This window comes from Mandrillus leucophaeus, unplaced genomic scaffold, assembly GCF_000951045.1.
Source record: "Mandrillus leucophaeus isolate KB7577 unplaced genomic scaffold, Mleu.le_1.0 Scaffold150, whole genome shotgun sequence".
Classification (NCBI taxonomy): domain Eukaryota; kingdom Metazoa; phylum Chordata; class Mammalia; order Primates; family Cercopithecidae; genus Mandrillus; species Mandrillus leucophaeus.
This window is the reverse complement of record NW_012101477.1, coordinates 2693897-2712226: the sequence shown is the minus strand read 5'-3', so window position 1 is coordinate 2712226 and position 18330 is coordinate 2693897. Positions and strand designations below refer to the sequence as shown.

The 18330-nt window shown below is 39.6% G+C and overlaps 1 protein-coding gene and 1 pseudogene across 2 annotated transcripts in view; one reads left to right on the top strand and one right to left on the bottom strand.

Moving 5' to 3' along the window:
* The window catches only part of DHX35 (DEAH (Asp-Glu-Ala-His) box polypeptide 35), a 90867-nt gene that overhangs the window by 3743 nt on the left and 68794 nt on the right, over positions 1-18330 (top strand). Inside the window, exons 2-4 of one of the 2 annotated variants that reach the window (XM_011974965.1) lie at positions 3267-3400; positions 6037-6129; positions 17961-18038. In XM_011974965.1, coding sequence (XP_011830355.1) covers positions 3267-3400; positions 6037-6129; positions 17961-18038 — 305 coding nt within the window. The remainder of the gene's footprint in view (positions 1-3266; positions 3401-6036; positions 6130-17960; positions 18039-18330) is intronic. The other variant, XM_011974966.1, reaches the window with a different exon arrangement.
* Positions 11452-12345, bottom strand: LOC105535771 (annotated as a pseudogene).

The following is an 18330-nucleotide window of genomic DNA, read 5'->3' as shown; positions in this document are numbered from 1 at the left end:
GGCCTGCCCATTTTCGTTTGCCCATTTGATAAATATTTCATGATTGTTGACCATGTGCTTGACAAAAACTTTACAACAATAGCTTTTAAGCTTTTTTTGACTTGACCCACAGTAAGGAATATATTGTGTTGTGATCTAGCACACATATACAACCAAAAAAGGTTGTTCATAAACAGTATTCCTTTCTGGAATGTGCTCTGATGCTTTCTATTCTATTTCATTATTTAAAAAGTGCTGGTATGACATACTATGTTGATTTCATAACCCACTAATGGGTTACCATTCAAATTTTTAAAAACCCAGTTAAAGGGAATGTGGGATTTTGGATATCAGCCTTGTTAAGATAGAGAAATGAAGATGTTCATAGTTTGCAAAAGTTATAAAGGTGTTGCTCCCTTAAGCATAGAGCGTACTCTCAAGGAAAGATCAATCATAGGCAGCCACGGAGAGGTGTTTATAGAGGGAAAGCAGCCCTGATGTTCTGGTTTGGTTGAAGGAAGTCTTTTATGAGGAGAAGATACATTGTTTATCAGCTGACATAGCTGTTCTTATAAAAGAGCTAGGCTGGGCACGGTGGCTCACGCCTGTAATACACTAGCACTTTGGGAGGCCGAGGTAGGTGGATCACCTGAGGTTGGGAGTTTGAGAGCAGCCTGGCTAATATGGTGAGGCCCTGTCTCTACTAAAATTACAAAATTAACTGGGCGTTGTGGTGCGTACCTGTAATCCCAGCTACTCGGGATACCCAGGCAGGAGAATCGCTTGAACCCTGAAGGCGGAAGTTGCAGTGAGCCGGCATCTTGCCATTCCACTCCAGCCTGAGCGACAAAGACTCCATCTCCAAAAAAAAGAGCTTCTAACAGAAGAGATGGATTGGGCTGTAGGTTAGAGACAAGGGAGGAATGTAGTAGTACAAAAGACACGTTGAAATATTAAATATTCCAGAGAGGATATGAAGGTTTAAAACATGGTATGAAAAGGCAGGAATTCAGCACAAAAACACAGCAGAAGAGCATAAGGTATTCTTTGTAATTGTTTTCTTGGGTAACAATTACAAGGAATTATTAAGATGTAGTGACAAGAAGGGAAGAAAAGAAAGGAAAGGAAGCCCGCCTTTTTGAGGACAGGCATTGTTCCAGATCCTGTTCCATCTTTTCTCTTGTTGAAAGGAAGGTCAACATTTTGGCAAAAGCAACATAACTGTCCCACTTACCTGATTTTTGATAGTCTTGAACCTCTGAAACACAACCGTGTTCCTGGAAGTAAATGGAAGAGGGTCAGAGATCTAAAGGGTCAGTGATTCTAAACTTAGCTCTAGGGGGTCTATGGACCCCCAGAATTTTATGTTCTGGTAAATTCTGGTGTGTTTTTTAGGAGAGGGAGTTCATAGCCTTTATCAGATTGTTGAAGCAATCTGAGAACCCTAAAAAGTGTAAAAGTAAGTCACTGAGCTGAGTATTCTTGTTACAAAGCTCCTGTGTTTTCACATAGCATCACAGATTCTGAGTTCAGAAGACCTAGGAAATGATAGTTATTGGTTATTGTCACTGTAGTGCCCCAGCAGGAGGCTGTATAGCATGTGTTTGATCTAGGGAGGATTTTTATTCATTTACAAGGCAGCATACTCCAGTGCTGAACGGTGTGACGTTTTAGAAATTTCTTCCTTACATTGAGTTGAATTCTGAACCCTGTGTCATTTACTTATTACTCCTAGTTCTGTCCTAGGGTTACAGCAGCAAATCAGCATGAAAAGTTATAGAAGCTGATCACACAATTTAAACTTAGGTTTCTCCTGAGTTTTTTTTTGTTTGAGCTAAAACTGTATGGAACCTTCAACAGGTTTTCAGGATGGGATATGGCTTCCCTGTTCTTCACTGTCATGAGCACCGGTTTGTCATTGTTCTTAGCAAGAAGCTGGGGTGAAGATCTCTTGTTTAATCTGCCCAGCATGGCAGTTTCTGGGAATAGCATTTCCTATCTCTCCACTCCCAATTCCATGGTTGCAATGGGGACTGTCATTTACCGCATCACATTCCACTGGCCACGGTTGATTGTATTGGCGTGGGGATTGGACCTAAGCTGGGAGAAGTCAGTCCCTGCCTGTCCAGTGTAAAAGAACCTCCTCCACCCCCCATTACAACACATACCTGGGACTCCCAGTCCCCCTTATGGTGTCTTTATTTCTCTCCATAGCACTTATGACCACTTCATGCACTAAGTTACCTTCCACGGAGAGGAAGAATTAAAAAAGCAAGTGAGCTCCGTGAGGGTAGGACTGGCATCTGTATTGTTCACTGTAGTGTTTCCAGTGCTTAGAGCAGTGCCTGGCGTGGAGTGGGCCCTCGGTCCAGCCTTGCTGGTCCTTGCTGGATGAATGATGGATGCTTGGTAGAGGAGTTGTAAGCGTGAACCCTGGCACTGCCGGCAGCCGTGTTTCCAGCTCCTGTAGAGTAGCCAACCTAAGGGGCTGGAAGGAACCTGCAAGAGGTGCCAAGATGAGAGAAGGAGAAAGCCATGGCTGCTTTGAGTGCCCAGTTTCTGTCATCTCTGAGCCTTGTTGCCATCCTACAGTAACAGGATTCATCCTTTTACCTCAGCTAATTCCCACTGGGTTTCTTTCACTTCCGTTAAGAATTCAGTAATAACATGGACATGGAGGCAAGAACTAAAGACACTGTGCTCTGTAATATACAGTTCTGAGTGGCCAGTTTGGAGCCCAGTGGGACTGCCATCTCATTTCTTTTTTCTTTTTTTTTGGAGATAGAGTCTTGCTCTGTCGCCCAGACTGGAGTGCAGTGGCGCGATCTTGGCTTACTGCAACCTCTGACTCCTGGATTCAAGCAATTCTCCTGCCTCAGCCTCCCAAGTAGCTGGGACTACAGGCGCACACCCCCATGCCTGGCTAATTTTTTGTATTTTAGTACCGGTGGGGTTTCACCTTGTTGCCCAGACTGGTCTCGAACCCCTGAGCTCAGGCAATCCGTCTGCCTCGGCCTCCCAAAGTGCTAGGATTACAGGCATGAGCCACTGCACCTGACCCCATCTTGTTTGTTTTTGACACTGTAGTGAAGCTTTTAGGGAAGATTTTTGGTTCCTCATAGGCACTTTTCTAGATGCTTTCATAAAGTTAAAGTTGAATACCTTCGAGTGGTTTGAGATAAAAAGTATTGCTTCTCTTGTATATCTTCCTCTTCAAAAGTTTGTAACCTTAACACCTTTTTCTGTTCATTGTATCAGAGAATCTGAAAAAAACATTTCTGCTGCAGGTACAGAGGGGCCAGGTGTAAGCATCTCTGAAGAGAGACAAAGTCTAACTGAAAACTCTGGGACAACAGTTGTTTACAACCCTTATGCTGCCCTTTCCATAGAGCAGCAGAGGCAGAAGCTGCCAGTATTCAAGGTACGTCAAATAATCGTGTTCGATCTGTGGGCTTGAATCGTGTGTCTGCATTAGCTTTATGCTCACCACTGAAGGGAATGATGTCTTCTTTCTAGAACAGAGTGAGCTCAGAGAAACCCTTATCGTAAGGGATGATTTCATACTATGTAATTTTTAGTTAACCGTATAAATCTTGAGAGTTCTTAAGATTTTTTCAGTTGCATCGTACATACTGGAAAACTGGAAGAATTAGAATGACTTTTTTTCCCCCCTTTATTTCTTTCAATTACGGACAATTTCAGACATACAGAAAAGTAGAGAAAATAGCAGTTACTTTCTATATAACAGATTACCAACATATGGCCAACTTTTGCTTTATTTTTGAAGATACTCCTTTAAACAAGTTTACTTGGGAATATGAGGTTGTTTCTGCTGAAGACATCAGTTAATACTCTGACTTCCTCAGACAGTGACAGGATTTTGGTATGGTTAGTACTTACCAAGTGCACATCCAGACACTCGGTTTTATTAGTGCTCATGAAATAGATGCGTGCTCAACTACAGGTGACCAAAGTACAAACTAGAATTCATTCAGAACGTGTTCATTTATGGCTAGCGATAGTTCTCCACTACAGATGGACACAGTTGATATATACACTTTCTTCCTGTTGGCACATCCACGTGGGAGGTCCAATTGTAATCTGGAAGTACAGAACCAAGACAGGTTACAGAAATGTCATACAGCCCCTGATGAGGGGTGAATTCTCCCTGCTCCACAGGATGCCTCTGGAATGACCTGAGTAGGTGTGGCCGCCAGCACCTGTGTCTGTTTCTTTCTCCTGGATGTTGCTGGGTGAAAGTTGCCATGTTCTCTCTCTCTCTGTCTCTTTCTATCTCTCTCTCTCTCTCTCTCTGTCTGTCAGGAAATCAGACAGGGTCTTCCTATGTTGCTCAGACTGGTCACGAACCCCTGGGCTCAAGCAGTTCTCCTGCGTCGGCCTCCCAAAGTGCTGGGATTACAGGTGTGAGCAGCCAAAAGGTGCCAAGTTCTTATACTCAGGGGGTTCTTTTGGCTAGACTGTCCTGATAATTCCTCTTCTATTAATGTGTTTTTTCTCCAAATAGATAGGCAACAGCAGCCTTCTTAGCTTAGCCAGATTGCCTTACTTGGAAATTTATGTGGCTCCCAATATTTTAGTCGCATGTGGACTGACTGTCTCTGGGTTTCTTCCTCAAGTGACTAACTCATTCACTATGTATGAATGTTAGCAGGTCTGACTCTCAGGAGATGAGATGGTAGGTTCAGTATTGCTTTCTCACCACTGAGGGACACAGTTTAAGCTGTGATGAAGGGTCTGGACTCTGGAGCTAGACTTCAGGGTTCACACCCAAGCTTCACCATTTATGTGCTTGGTGAAGCACTTCTCCATTCTGAGCTGCTTTTCCTTATCTGTGATGTGGGACTAACAGGAGCACCTACCTCATAGGACTGTTACGAGGACCAGATGAGATCATTCATGCAGAGCATTTAGCAAGATACCTGACATGTAATAAATGCTCAAGTACAAGGGAAATTACTGTTTATTAATTTTGGCCTTTTCTTGACTGTTCTTTGTCTCCCAACTATACTTAAAAGATAACATAAATGAAACAGCAAATGAGAAAAAAAGAAAAGCAACAAGGAGTTGAGAAATGTTGATAAAATTGAAATGGTAAGAAGAAGGGTATACGTTATTGATATAAAGCAAAGTAGAGTTTAAGTACAGTTGAGATCTTATAAGATGTTAAAGATAAATCTAGTACTAAACAAGTAGATACGTGTTTGCCCTTAAAAAAATGCAATTACTGGTGTATTAGTCACACTGTTCTACATCTTACTTCCTTTTCTTAACATATCTTATAGATCATCCCATATCAGTACAAATAGATATTTCCTCTTCTTAATAACTGCAAATTACTCCATTATTGGAGTATTTTATAACTGATTTAACCAAACTTTTGTTGATCAGCATTTAGGCTGTTTGAATGTTTGGCTATTATAAACAACTCTGCAGTGAGTATGCATGTATTTATGTCTTTGTACACATGTAGTATGTAGTAGTATGTCTATAATTTCTTTTCTTATTTTTTTGAGACAGTGTCTTATTCTGTTGCTCAGGCTGGAGTGTAGTGGCATGATGTCTGCTCACTGCAGCCTTCCCCCACCGGGTTCAAGCGATTCTTCTGCCTCAGTATCCCAAGTAGCTGGGATTACAGGCACTTGCCACCGTGCCCAGCTAATTTTTGTATTTTTAGTAGAAACGGGGTTTCACCGTTTTGGCCAGGCTGGTCTTGAACTCCTGACCTTGTGATCTACCCCGCTTGGCCTCCCAAAGTGCTGGGATTACAGGCATGAGCCACCCCGCCCGGCCTATAATTTCTTATAAGTGAAAATGTTAAAGGGTGTCTGCATGTATTTTGGTGTTACACTTGATTGCAGTTGTATTCGCTCATGCTGAGAGGAACAGTACCTGAGAGTTAGAAACACATTTTGATAGTTCTATTTAAAATTTACTTTCCTTTGAAAACAGCTCATTTCGTAATGTTTCAATATCATTGTTGTTTAGGTCTTTTGAGACAATGTATGGCTTTTTACAAGGTGTGTTATTCTTTTTCAGCTTAGGAATCATATTTTATACTTGATAGAAAATTATCAGACAGTGGTGATTGTTGGTGAAACGGGATGTGGGAAGAGCACACAGATTCCTCAGGTGAGTACATATTTAATATGTGTCTTTACACTTCAATTTGGCTGGAAGGATTTTGTAACTTGAGAACTCTTTTTACTATCACTTACATTTTTAAGATATCCTCTCAGGAAATGTTCACTTCAACTAGATTTTTTTTTTTTTTTTTTTGAGACGGAGTCTCGCTCTGTCGCCCAGGCTGGAGTGCAGTGGCGTGATCTCAGCTCACTGCAAGCTCCGCCTCCCGGGTTTACGCCATTCTCCCGCCTCAGCCTCCCAAATAGCTGGGACTACAGGCGCCCGCCACCTCGCCTGGCTAGTTTTTTGTATTTTTTAGTAGAGACAGGGTTTCACCGTGTTAGCCAGGATGGTCTCGATCTTCTGACCTCGTGATCCGCCCGTCTCAGCCTCCCAAAATGCTGGGATTACAGGCTTGAGCCACCGTGCCCGGCCTCAACTAGATATTTTTAATTAAACTTTTAGGGCTTACAATTTCTTTGATGAGTGCTAAAGTAATAGTTTTTCTTTGATTTATTATAATTCCAAAATAGTAATGGAATAGCTATCCTCTGAAAGTTATAATGGAAACTTATTCAAAGATGTGTAATACAGAGTTTTTATCCTTAAATAGTTATAGTTGAAGAGGTTGGGTAAAATGAATATTGCTATGGTTGTAAATAAAAATTGGTTATTATAGAATTATGCAGTGCTATGAGAAGAACCCTTTCTTACTGGGAAAAATCCTATGTGGTGTGGATAGGAGTAGAAAGAAGGATCAAGAAAGGCCTTGTAAAGGAATTGGCATTTGAATTTGACCTTGAATTATCAGTGGGAGCTGACTGAGAAGATATTCCAAGCCAGTGAATATTGTGGTTAGAGACACTGGGGTGGAGAAGTATAGGGTGAGTTCAGAGTGTGCCTTAAGAACCTTAACTTGAAGAGTAAAGGCTGACCGAGCTTGAGAGACTTTGCAGGTTCTTCTTTCATTTTTCGATATTAATTTTCTTGAAGTATGAAATATATGTAGAAAAGTACCTATATCATAATTGTACACCTTGATACGTTTCTGCAAGTGGAATACATCTCTGTTACCAGCACCCAGATCAAGAAACAGAACATTACCAAAACCCCAAGAACTCTTCTTCTGTGTCCTGTTCTGGTCTCTAACTGCCCTCTCTGCTTACCCCTATAATCATGAACACAAAGGTAGCTCTTATTCTGGCTACTAACTTCATAAATTAGTTTTGCCTATTTTTGGAATTTTATAAAGGAGTAATATAGCTTCTTTTGTCCAACATTATGTGTGAGTCTTCCTTGTTGTTGAATTAGTTGCAGTTTGTTCATTCTCATTGCTGCATAGCAGGGTTCAGCAAGTCACAGCCAGTGGGCCAGATGCAGCCCACTGCCTGTTTTGTAGAGAAATCTTTACTGGCACACAGCCACACCTACTTGTTGATATATTGCCGGTGGCTGCTTTCAGGCTACCACACAGGGTGAACAGTTTTGACAGAGACCCTACGATCCTCGAAACCTAAAAATGTACCATCTGGCCCTTTACAGAAATGTGAAATGTAATGTTAACCCCTGCTAGTTAGTATTCCACTATGTGAGTATTCCATGGTTTGTTTATTTTTCCTATTGTTACTGACATTTGAGTCATTCCCAGTTTTTAGTTATGGATAGTGCTGCTGTGAACATTCATGTGCTTGTCTTTGGTGAACATACGTGCACATTCTCCTGCCGAACTCTACCTAAGAGTAGCATTGCTGGATCCTGTGTTCAACTTTAGTAAATAATGTCTAAGATATTCAAAGTGGTTGTGTCCTTGTAGGGTTTGCAAGCAAGTGAACAACATGATAAGCTGAGCTTTAGATAAATGATTGTATTGAGATATAAGGTGACTTAGAAACTGGAGGAGGCAGGCCATAGAAGGCTGTTGCAGTGGTCTGGAGAAGGGTGGTGTAATGGGGTCCTCAACCAAGAGGTGATAGTGGGATAATCTGATGAAGATAGGGAGGAGAACAATTTTAGCGTTAGGGTCTGTAGATATTAGAAACTTAGGTTGGTGCTTTTGCACCGATCTAATACATGGATATTTGTGATGACAAAGTGGAAGATACAAAGGTGCACACTGACTGACCATGACTTGCTGCCTTGGTGAACAGTGCTAATATTAAATGTGATAGGACAGTAAAGATTTTTTTTGAGGGGAAATTAACGTGTTTGCTTTTAAACAGATTTTTTTTTCCTATATTATTGATGGCCTTTGATGACATTATTAGCAGGAAGATTGAAATGGGAATCTGAAGCTTGGTGGAGGTCAGATGTAGAAGGTGTGGACATAGGGATTGAACATCCTGATACATGGAGGAAGGAGATGGAACAGAAATAACTGAGAAGAGGATTAAGGACAAAGTCCTAGGAGCATCAACATTTAGGAGTCAGGAGCAGAAATGAGATAGAATGGCAGCCAGGGAAATGACAGAGGAACGAGGGAACTGTTAATGGTTAGAGAAAGCAAAGAAAAAGTGAGGTTTTGGAGAGGTAGGTAGGTGGCAGGTGCAGCCAACAGAGCGGCCAGGGAGCAGGAGAACTGGTTCAGTCCTGAGTTGTTCATCTTGCAGACAGCATGTCCAGTGGTAGGGTTTTAGGGTTAAGGGTGTCTAAGGGGAAGATGATAAAAATCCCTTTGCATTTTTGAATCTGTTAACGATATATTGTTGACTGCCTGGTCCAGACTTGTGGTCATGCCAGCATCTGTGTAGGTCTTCTTTTTTGTCTGCTCCCCAACTCCATTCTGAATAGTGGGTTTATTAATATGTTGGGACCCAGATATAGTTATTTTTTTAAAGTTTCTCGATAGACAGCTAGGAAAAGGTAGACAGAGGAGAATGACCTAGTAAAGGACAATTTGAAATGCATACAGCAGAAGAAATGGTGGCCTGAAGGAAAAAGATAACCATATATGCAGATGGAATTGAGAGCCAGTAAGTTACTCATTTCTTACAGGAAGAAACAGGAGAAAGGTTAAATTACTGTGTGATTGTCATTTAGAGGGTAATATAACAATAATATAACAACTAATAACAGTAGTAAGTGCTGCATAAAGTGATTTTACACATGTTGATCTGTTTAATCCTCAATGACCCTATGAAGCAAACACCATTATTGTCTTCATTTTATAGGTGAGGACACTGTAGAGAGTAGTGAGGTTATGGAATATAGAACAGAAGTAAAAGGCCACACGATGTTCCAGAATTGTTTGGGAATTAGTCCGTGATGTTATGTAGTCAGCTTAGGATAAACTATGTTCTGGTAACAAAGAACCTGAAAATCTCAGTGGCTTAAAAGCACAAAGGTTTATTTCTTGCTCATACTATGTGGTTGTCTTGGGTTGGCTTTGAGATTCTATCACATCATCATTGGGCCTTAGGCTGATGGTACTGCTCTTATGAGGGACTTGTTGGTCTTGTGCTAGATGGCAGAATCATGAGATAGCTCTTAAAACTTCTGACTGAAAGTGGCCCTTCTGCTCACACTTCATTGGTCAAAGCAAGTTATATGGCCAGGCCTGATAGCAACAGGGTGGCAGCATATATAATCCTCCCATAGGAATGGGTGGCAGGTATTTAGAACAGTGATAAATATATCACAGTGATTTGACCATTTACCCCTGCAAGGTTTAGCTCCCAGGGAACAGAGAGGGCCTGCTGTGTTACTAAGTCCAGGGAAAACTGGTGGGAAGGAGAAAGAGGAGGGATGAGGATCTAGGCTGGGTAATGTGGGCAAACAAAGGTAGTTTTTTTCTTTTAATTTTAAGATTTGAATATTTTTATTATTTTTGAACATTAATAGGTTCACATGGTTTTAAATTCAAAAGGCACAAAGGGACATAAAAAGATTTCCTTCTGCCCTGTCTTCCTGGTACTCATTTCCTTTGTGCACTTATAATCAATATTATCAGTTTCTTAGTAGAAATTTTTTCATGCATTTACAGAGAAGTGAGTGTGTGTGTGTATGCACATATATGCCCTATTTTAAACATGAAACATCTATACATGTTTTAGCATGCCTTGTCTTTTTTTTTTTTACTTATTCTTTCATTTTTTAAAAAAGCTGTTTTGAATTGACATAATAGCTATGCATATTTATGGAATTTAGTATAATGTTTTGATATGTGTATATGTTATATAATGATCAAATCAGGGTCGTTAGCATATCCATCACCTCAAATACTTATCATTTCTTTGTGACGAGAACTTTCAGACTCCTCTTAGCTATTTTGAAGTCTATGGCACATTATTGTTAACTATAGTCACTCTGCTGTGCAGTAGAACACCAGAACTTATTCCTCCTACCTAACTATAACTCTGTGCTTGTTGACCAACCTCTTACTCTCCCTACTCCCTGTCACCCTCTCCCCTCTGCACTGTTCTATTCTCTACTTTTGTAAGATCAACTTTTTTAGATTCCACACGTGAGTGAGCTCATGCAGTATTTGTCCTTCTGTGCTTGGCTTATTTCACTTAACATCATGTCCTCTAGGTTCATCTGTGTTGTTGCAAATGACAGGATTTCATTCTTTTTTATGGTTGAATAGTATTCTCTTGCGTATATATATCACGTTTTAAAAATCCATTCATCTGTTGATGGACACCTAGGCTGATTCCATATCTCGGCTGTTGTGAGTAGTGACGGGAATGCGGATGTCTCTTTGATGTTCTGGTTTCTTTTGCTGGGAATAAATACCCAGTAGTGGGGTTCCTGGATCATACGGTAGTTCTGTTTTTAATTTTTCGAGAAACCTCCATATTGTTGTCCATAGTGGCTGTACTAGTTTACATTTTCACCAACAGTGTACAGGAGTTCCCTTTTCTCCACATTCTTGCCAACATTTGCTTTCTTTCATCTTTTTGATAGTAGCCATTCTAACTGGGGTGAGGTGGTATCTCGTTGTGGTTTTGATTTGCATTTTCCTGATGATTAGTGATGTTGAGCATTATTTTATATATATGAAATAATACACCTGTTGTGCATCTTCTTTTGAGAAATGTCTGTTCAGGTCTTTTGCCCATTTTTTTTAACTTTATTAAAATACTGAATTTTATTTCACATTTATTTCACATATTTTTGTCTCCCCACCATTTCCATGTCTGACCACCACTACTATTATGTCCTATCATAACATTCCATACATACCTAAAACCAAGCAAAGGGTGGAGTTCCGTCTTTAAAAACGAAACAGGCATTTTGGACAACACAGCCTTGGCAATGGAACCTGGATAACATTTATCAAATACGGAAGGGAAGGTTCTCACTCTGCATTATAAAAAGGACAGCCAGATATCAACTGTTGCAGAAATGAAATAAGATGGAAAATTTTAAACATGTTGTTGAAACTATTTTCTTGAAGAGACTTCCTCCACTACCAGAGATCTTGAATAGCCTCCTGGTCAGTCATCCGGAAGCAATTCTTCACATAATTGATGAACTTGGCTTCCACTTTGGGAAGAGAACCACCTTTTTCTATGCTTGCTTGCATTTTTGCTTCAGTGGTTTCTGCAGAACGTTTGATATTTTAGGACCTTTTTTCCTGTTTTTTGAAGGATTCTTGTCCTTTTGATCTTGGTTGATGGTATTGAGTCTTTTCCATTCTGATTTGACTTTTGTGCATTTTTTTTGGCTGGAGTATCTTGTATAGATTTCTTTACTGGCGCTTTTCCTTCAGTTTCCTCATCGTCAAAATCATCATCATCATCTTCATTAGCAGCAGGTTTTACTTTTTTCTCTGGAACCTTGCTACCACCTCCAGGGGCAGATCGCCTTCCAGGTATACTGAAGAATTTCACATCCTCCTCTTCATCTTCTGGCTCTGCATCTTCCTCCACAGCTACTAAGTGCTGTCCACTAATATGCACTGGCTCTGAGCCACACTTCAACTGTAAGACCACCGGTGGTATTATTTCAAAGCCGCTAAGGGAAATCATTGGCTGTACAGACATTTTCAAAGTTGCCAATATTACTTTAATTGGACTGCCTTCAACATTGTGCCTTTGCTTCAACAATGTGCAATTCATCCTTTGCACCAGGCCCTGAGCTGACCGTTCTTAAAGATAGCTGGTGCTCATTTTCATGAATATCCACCTTAAAGTGATGATCTTTGTTGGCCTTTAGTTCACAACCTATAAGATAGTTCTGGGGCCTCAGAGGGCTCACGTCCATGTCCATCGAATCTTCCATGGGGTGGTGGCGTGTACTTAGGTGGGAGAGAAGGCAGATAGAGATAAATGACCCCTGCTCCAGAGAATAGCCACGCAGAGTGGAATCACACCCTTTTGCTCATTTTAAATTGGATTTCTAGTTTTTTGCTATTGAATTGTTTGAGCACCTTGTACATTCTAGATATTAACCCTTTATCAGATCATAGTTTGCATTTATTTTCTCCCATTCTGTAGGTTTTCTCTTCACTCTTTGATTGTTTTCTTTGCTATACAGAAGCTGTTTAGTTTGATGCAATCCCATTTGTCTATTTTTGCTTTTTGTTGCCTGTGTTTTTGAGGTCATGTACAAAAAAATCCTTGCCCAGACCAGTGTCATGAAGTGTTTCCCTTCTCTTTTTTTCTGGTAGTTTCATACTTTTGGGCCTTTCATTTAAGTCTTTTATCCGTTTTGATTTGATTTTTATATGTGGTGAGAGTTAGGGAACTGGTTTCATTTTTCTGCATGTGATTATCCAGTTTTCCCAGCACCGTTTAATAAAGAGATTGTCCTTTCTCTAAGATGTGTTCGTGGTGCTTTTGTTGAAAATCACTTGACTTTAAATGTGTGGATTTATTTCTGGATTTTCTGTTCTGTTCCGTTGGTCTGTGTGTCTGTTTTTATGTGAGGACCATGCTGTTCTGTTTATAGCTTCGTAGTGTATTTTGAAGTCAGATAATGCCTTCACACTTTTTTTTTCACGTAATGTATTACTGTTTTTTTTTTTTCCAGTTCCATAGATGCTAGTATGTAAACATAATTTACCAATCCCCAGTTGATAGACATTTACGTTGTTTACAGTTTTGTATTATCACAATGATGCAGTGGAGTTGGTTTGCACATAAATCATTTTGCACACATATAGATATTTTTATAGAATAAATAAAATACTTATGGGGGTTGCTGGCTCAAAACACACATGCATTTGAATTGAATTATTTTAAGGAATTGCATTTTATTATAAACACTTTTTAAAAATAGGAAATACATTTACATGGTACAAAATTCACAAAGAACAAAGGAATAAATGGTGAAAAGTGAATCTCCTAAGCTTTGCCGTTGAAAATGACTAGATCATTATGATAGATTGTATTATTGGTCCAAATATCTGCTACATCTCCTATGGAGTATTCCCTTTTCTCCTAGCCACTCAGTTCCCTGTCCCTGAGACAGTCACTGTTTTCAACTTACTGTGAAGCTAAATTTGGGCTATGGCCTAGGAAAATTGGAATGACTGAGGAACTAAAGGTTACAGCAAGGATACGGAGCAGGTTTTCTGTTTTGTTAGATTTATATAGTACCTTTCCTTGGGGAAAAAACAACATGCAAAAGCACCAAATACTTAATAATTTTGAAATTCTACAAACTATAGGTAGAACCTAGATGATATATATATATTTTTTACTAGAGTTCTGTAAAAAAGGAAAAAAAAAAGAGCTATGAATACAAGCTCTTCTTAAGTACAGTTTTTATTAGTACTGTTATTGGCGGAGTTCTTCCTAATTCTGTCCTTTAGCCAGAAGCCCAGATTGGGTGATCCTTAAAAAGTGGAGAACTCAGATGGATTTCAGCTATGTTTTAGTGATCTCCCTCGGTGACAGGCCGCTGCCTCTTGACATCAGCGCTACACCTGCTTTTTCAGTAGCTTTACATTTCCACCTCTCAGCAATCATAAGCAGGCCGTAGAAGTCTGAATCACAGATTCAGTTTTCTGGTATTGAGGTGACTAGCTTTATGGACAGGTTTGTTTTTATGGAAATTATTTTTCTTTCACTTAACACTACTGCTAAGAGATTGGCTATGTGTGTTTGAAGTTGGATAATATGTTTTGTTCTGTTTATGTGTCATGGCTGGTTTGCTGAGCTTGAAGTTCAGGACACAGATTTTTATTTGTTTCCTTGAACAAATTATGTGGCCTCTTTGTTTCCTCATCTGTGTATTGTTGATGATGATGATACCTTCCTTATAGGTTTTGTTTTGAGGATTAAATGGGGTAATGCATGTAAGGCACTCAGCACAGTTCCTGGCACTTAGTAAGGTGCTCATTGACTCTTAGGTATTATTCTTATAGTTCTGTTTTTGTATTTGTGTTGATTGGGGTGGTTGGTAGTATTTTGTGTGGGTATTTAATACAAGATAAACTTTATAGTTTTTATAGCAAAAACCCTGCATTATCTACAACGCTTTGTTTCTTGCAGTCATTTTCTAAACTTTATTTTTAACTGCTTTTAAACTAATAGAAAAGTTGCAAAAAACAATACAGAATTCCCTTATACTCTTTACTTTGCTGCTAGTACAGAGATCGAAAGCAGGACATTAACACTGGTACAATAATAGTAACTGGACTATAGATCTTATTTAAATCTCATCAGTTTTCCTACTAAGGTTCTTTTTTAGTTCTAGGATCCTACATTGCTTTTAGTTGTTATTTCTCCCTAATCTTTTCCAGGTTGTGTGAATTCCTCAGTATGTCTTCATCTTTCATGAACTTGACACTTTAAAATAATGGGACTGACTTTGTAGAATGTTCCTCAATTTGGGTTTATGTCATGTTTTCTCATGATTAGAAGGAGCTTATGTATTTTTGGCAAGAATACTACAGAAATGATATTGTATCCTTAGTGCATCATTTCAGGGGTTCATAATGTTGGTATGTTTTGTCTCTGGTAATAGCAACTTTCGTCACTTGGTTAAGGTTCCAACTTTTGCCTATGAAGCTACTGTCTTTCCCTTTTTAGTTGATAAGTATCTTGGGGGACATATTTTCACACTGCAAATATTCTGCTTTTCTTCAAACTCTCACCTACTAAGTTTAGCATCCACCTCGGTGGATCTTGTCTGCAGCAATGATGATTTTCTTTTCTCCTCTTTCCCTGTATCTTTATTAAATGTAATTTTCTGTAAGGAAGAACTGTGCTTTCTTCCTCATTTATTTGTTAGATTATTTGCGTATATCTATATGGATTCATAGATACTTTTTTTTTTCTATGTGTTAAAGCCCAATTCTGTCATTATTTATCGTGTTGCTCAAATTGTTTCATCTTTGAACATTAGGAGCTCCTTCATTTTGGCTCCTGTTTTCTTTCTAAAAGCTTTCATTTTTTTGACCACTTCCTTACTTTCTAGTACTACAAGATGTTTCAGGCTTGTCTTGTGTTTTTCCTATACAAGCCCTGGTTCCTTTTATTGGAGAATGATGTTTAGAAATCATGATCTGGGACCGGGCGTGGTGGCTCATGCCTGTAATCCCAGCACTTTGGGAGGCCAAGGTGGGTAGATCACCTGAGATCAGGAGTTCGAGACCAGCCTGCCTAACATGGCAAAACCCCGTCTCTACTAAAAATACAAAAAATTAGCCGGGCATGGTGGTGCATACCTGTAATCCCAGCTACTAGGGAGGCTGAGGCAGGAGAATCACTGAAATCCAGGAGACGGAGGTTGCAGTGAGCTGAGATCATGCCATTGTACTCCAGCTTGGGCAACAGAGCGAGACTCCATCTCAAAAAAACAAAAACAAACAAACCAAAACACTGGGCGCAGTGGCTCACTCCTGTAATCCCAGCACTTTGGGAGGCCGAATCGGGCAGATCACAAGGTCAGGAGATCGAGACCATCCTGGCTAATGTGGTGAAACCCCGTCTCTACTAAAAATACAAAAAATTAGCCAGGCATGGTGGCGGGCGCCTGTAGTCCGAGCTACTTGGGAGGCTGAGGCAGGAGAAATGACATGAACCCGGGAGGTGGAGCTTGCAGTAAGCCGAGATCGCTCCACTGCACTCCAGCCTGAGCGATAGAGTGAGACTCCGTCTCAAAAAAAAAAAAAAGAAAAAGAAAAAAATCATAATCTGGATGCTAGAGTACTCATTGCTACTGAGATGTCATTGCTGAGTCTCAGTGAGCAGACTTAGGAAATATATGTATGAATATTAAGCAATACATTGTAAAAAATCTAGCTATCTGTATCTGTCTATCCATCTATATCTTAAACACCATGAGTTTATGCAGATGCTTCTGATTCCAGTCTAATACTATAGGGCTCCTTTGAGCCTTTCTTTATTTATAACTTCTCTGCAACAATGAGAAGCTTAGTCCTTATTATCTACAGTATATTTATGGATTCATTAAAATAGTTTCAGAATTGCTAACTCATAACTTTGTTTGGATATTTACTAACTATATTACAGCGTTTATGTCCAGTTCTGTCTTTAGCCTTACAACATCCAGTCAAGATATATTTTTCCATCATTACCTAGGTTAGTTCTTTTCTTCTCCACCCCCTGCAGTGTGGTTATGTTATTCATTTGTAGTATAGAAAGGGTCATCTGTTAGTGTTTGTATTTCCTTTAGGTTTCCCTCCACATCCTGGTTGGTTTTATTTGTCTTTTGGGTATTTAAAAAGTATGGGAAACATGCATGGCTATGGTTCTGAGAGTCAGAGCTACATAAAAAGATCTACTGAGAGCATTGACACGCCCTCTTTATCCCTGTTACCTTGCGTCCATTTCCCCTTCTTTCTACGACTTTCCCACCCATTCCCTGTAGACAACCATTTTCTTAGTATCTATATTATCCTTCCTTTATTTCTTTTGAACACATGAGCAGATAGATGCAATAACTTTTAGAATCTTTTTTCTAGTGTTCACGTAATATATGTTCATTGTAAAATAGATGTTAGAAAAACATGTAACTGATAACCACTGTTATCCATATTGGATTTTAAGTGCATATAATCAAATAAATACATAGATATTAAATAAGTACATAACTCAGATAAATATACTTAAGCAAATTGTTTTTTAAAAAATTTTTACTTTTAATTAATTTATTTATTTTTGAGATAGAATCTTTTTCTGTCACCCAGGCTGGAGTGGAGTGGCACAATCTTGGCTCACTGCAGCCTCCACCTCCCAGGTTCAAGTGATTCTCCTGCTTCAGCCTCCTGAGTAGCTGGGATTACAGGCACGTGCCACCACACCCACCTACATTTTTATATTTTTGGTAGAGACTGGGTTTCACTATGTTGGCCAGGCTGGTCTTGAACTCCTGACTTCAAGTGATCTGCCTGCCTCGACCTCCCAAAGTGCTGGGATTACAGGTATGAGTTACCGTTCCTGGTCAATCAAATTTTATATATGTGTACTAATATAATCTAATGGTATATAGTCATATATATAAAATCCAGTTGTTGTATTTAATATGACTGAAATGTGTTGTATGGTTAATATTTATATTGAGCCATCTCTATATGTGCTTAAAAATTCTTTGTTCTACAGATTTAGCACTGTTTTGAGTGATCTATGGATAATTTTTTGTTCCTTGAGGTATCTGTAGAACATGGTGATTTTCCAGGACTGGGGTGTCAGAATGCTGGAATTGTGCCTTAGTTCTTCTGTTGATCAGCTTTGATGTGAACTTAACTACCTAACATTACCAAGCCTCAGATTCTCCATCTGTAAAATAATTCCCAAAGTTCTGCTGGGACAATAACTGTGCTTTTTCCTTTCTTAGTGACTTTAACACAGTATGGGAGCATCTTGGGGGAGATTGTTCTGGAAAAGTGGTGTCATATGTATACTTATATGTGATTTTGTTTGTAGTACCTTGCCGAAGCCGGTTGGACAGCCGAAGGAAGAGTGGTAGGAGTGACCCAGCCTCGGAGAGTGGCTGCTGTTACAGTGAGTTTCTTTTTGTATTGGAAAGATTCTATCTGTGTTGTCTACATTTGTGATTTGTTTACATTTCCTAAAGGCTTTAAATGAGTAGAAGTTGCTCCTTAAGAATGTAGGTCTTCAGTTTTTGTGTTTTTTTTTTATTTTTATTTTTTTCCCGAGACAGAGTCTCACTCTGTCAGCCAGGCTGGAATGCAATGGAGGGATCTCAACTCACTGCAACCTTTGCCTCCCGGGTTCAAGCAATTCTCCTGCCTCAGCCTCCCGAGTAGCTGGGATTACAGGCATGTGCCACCAC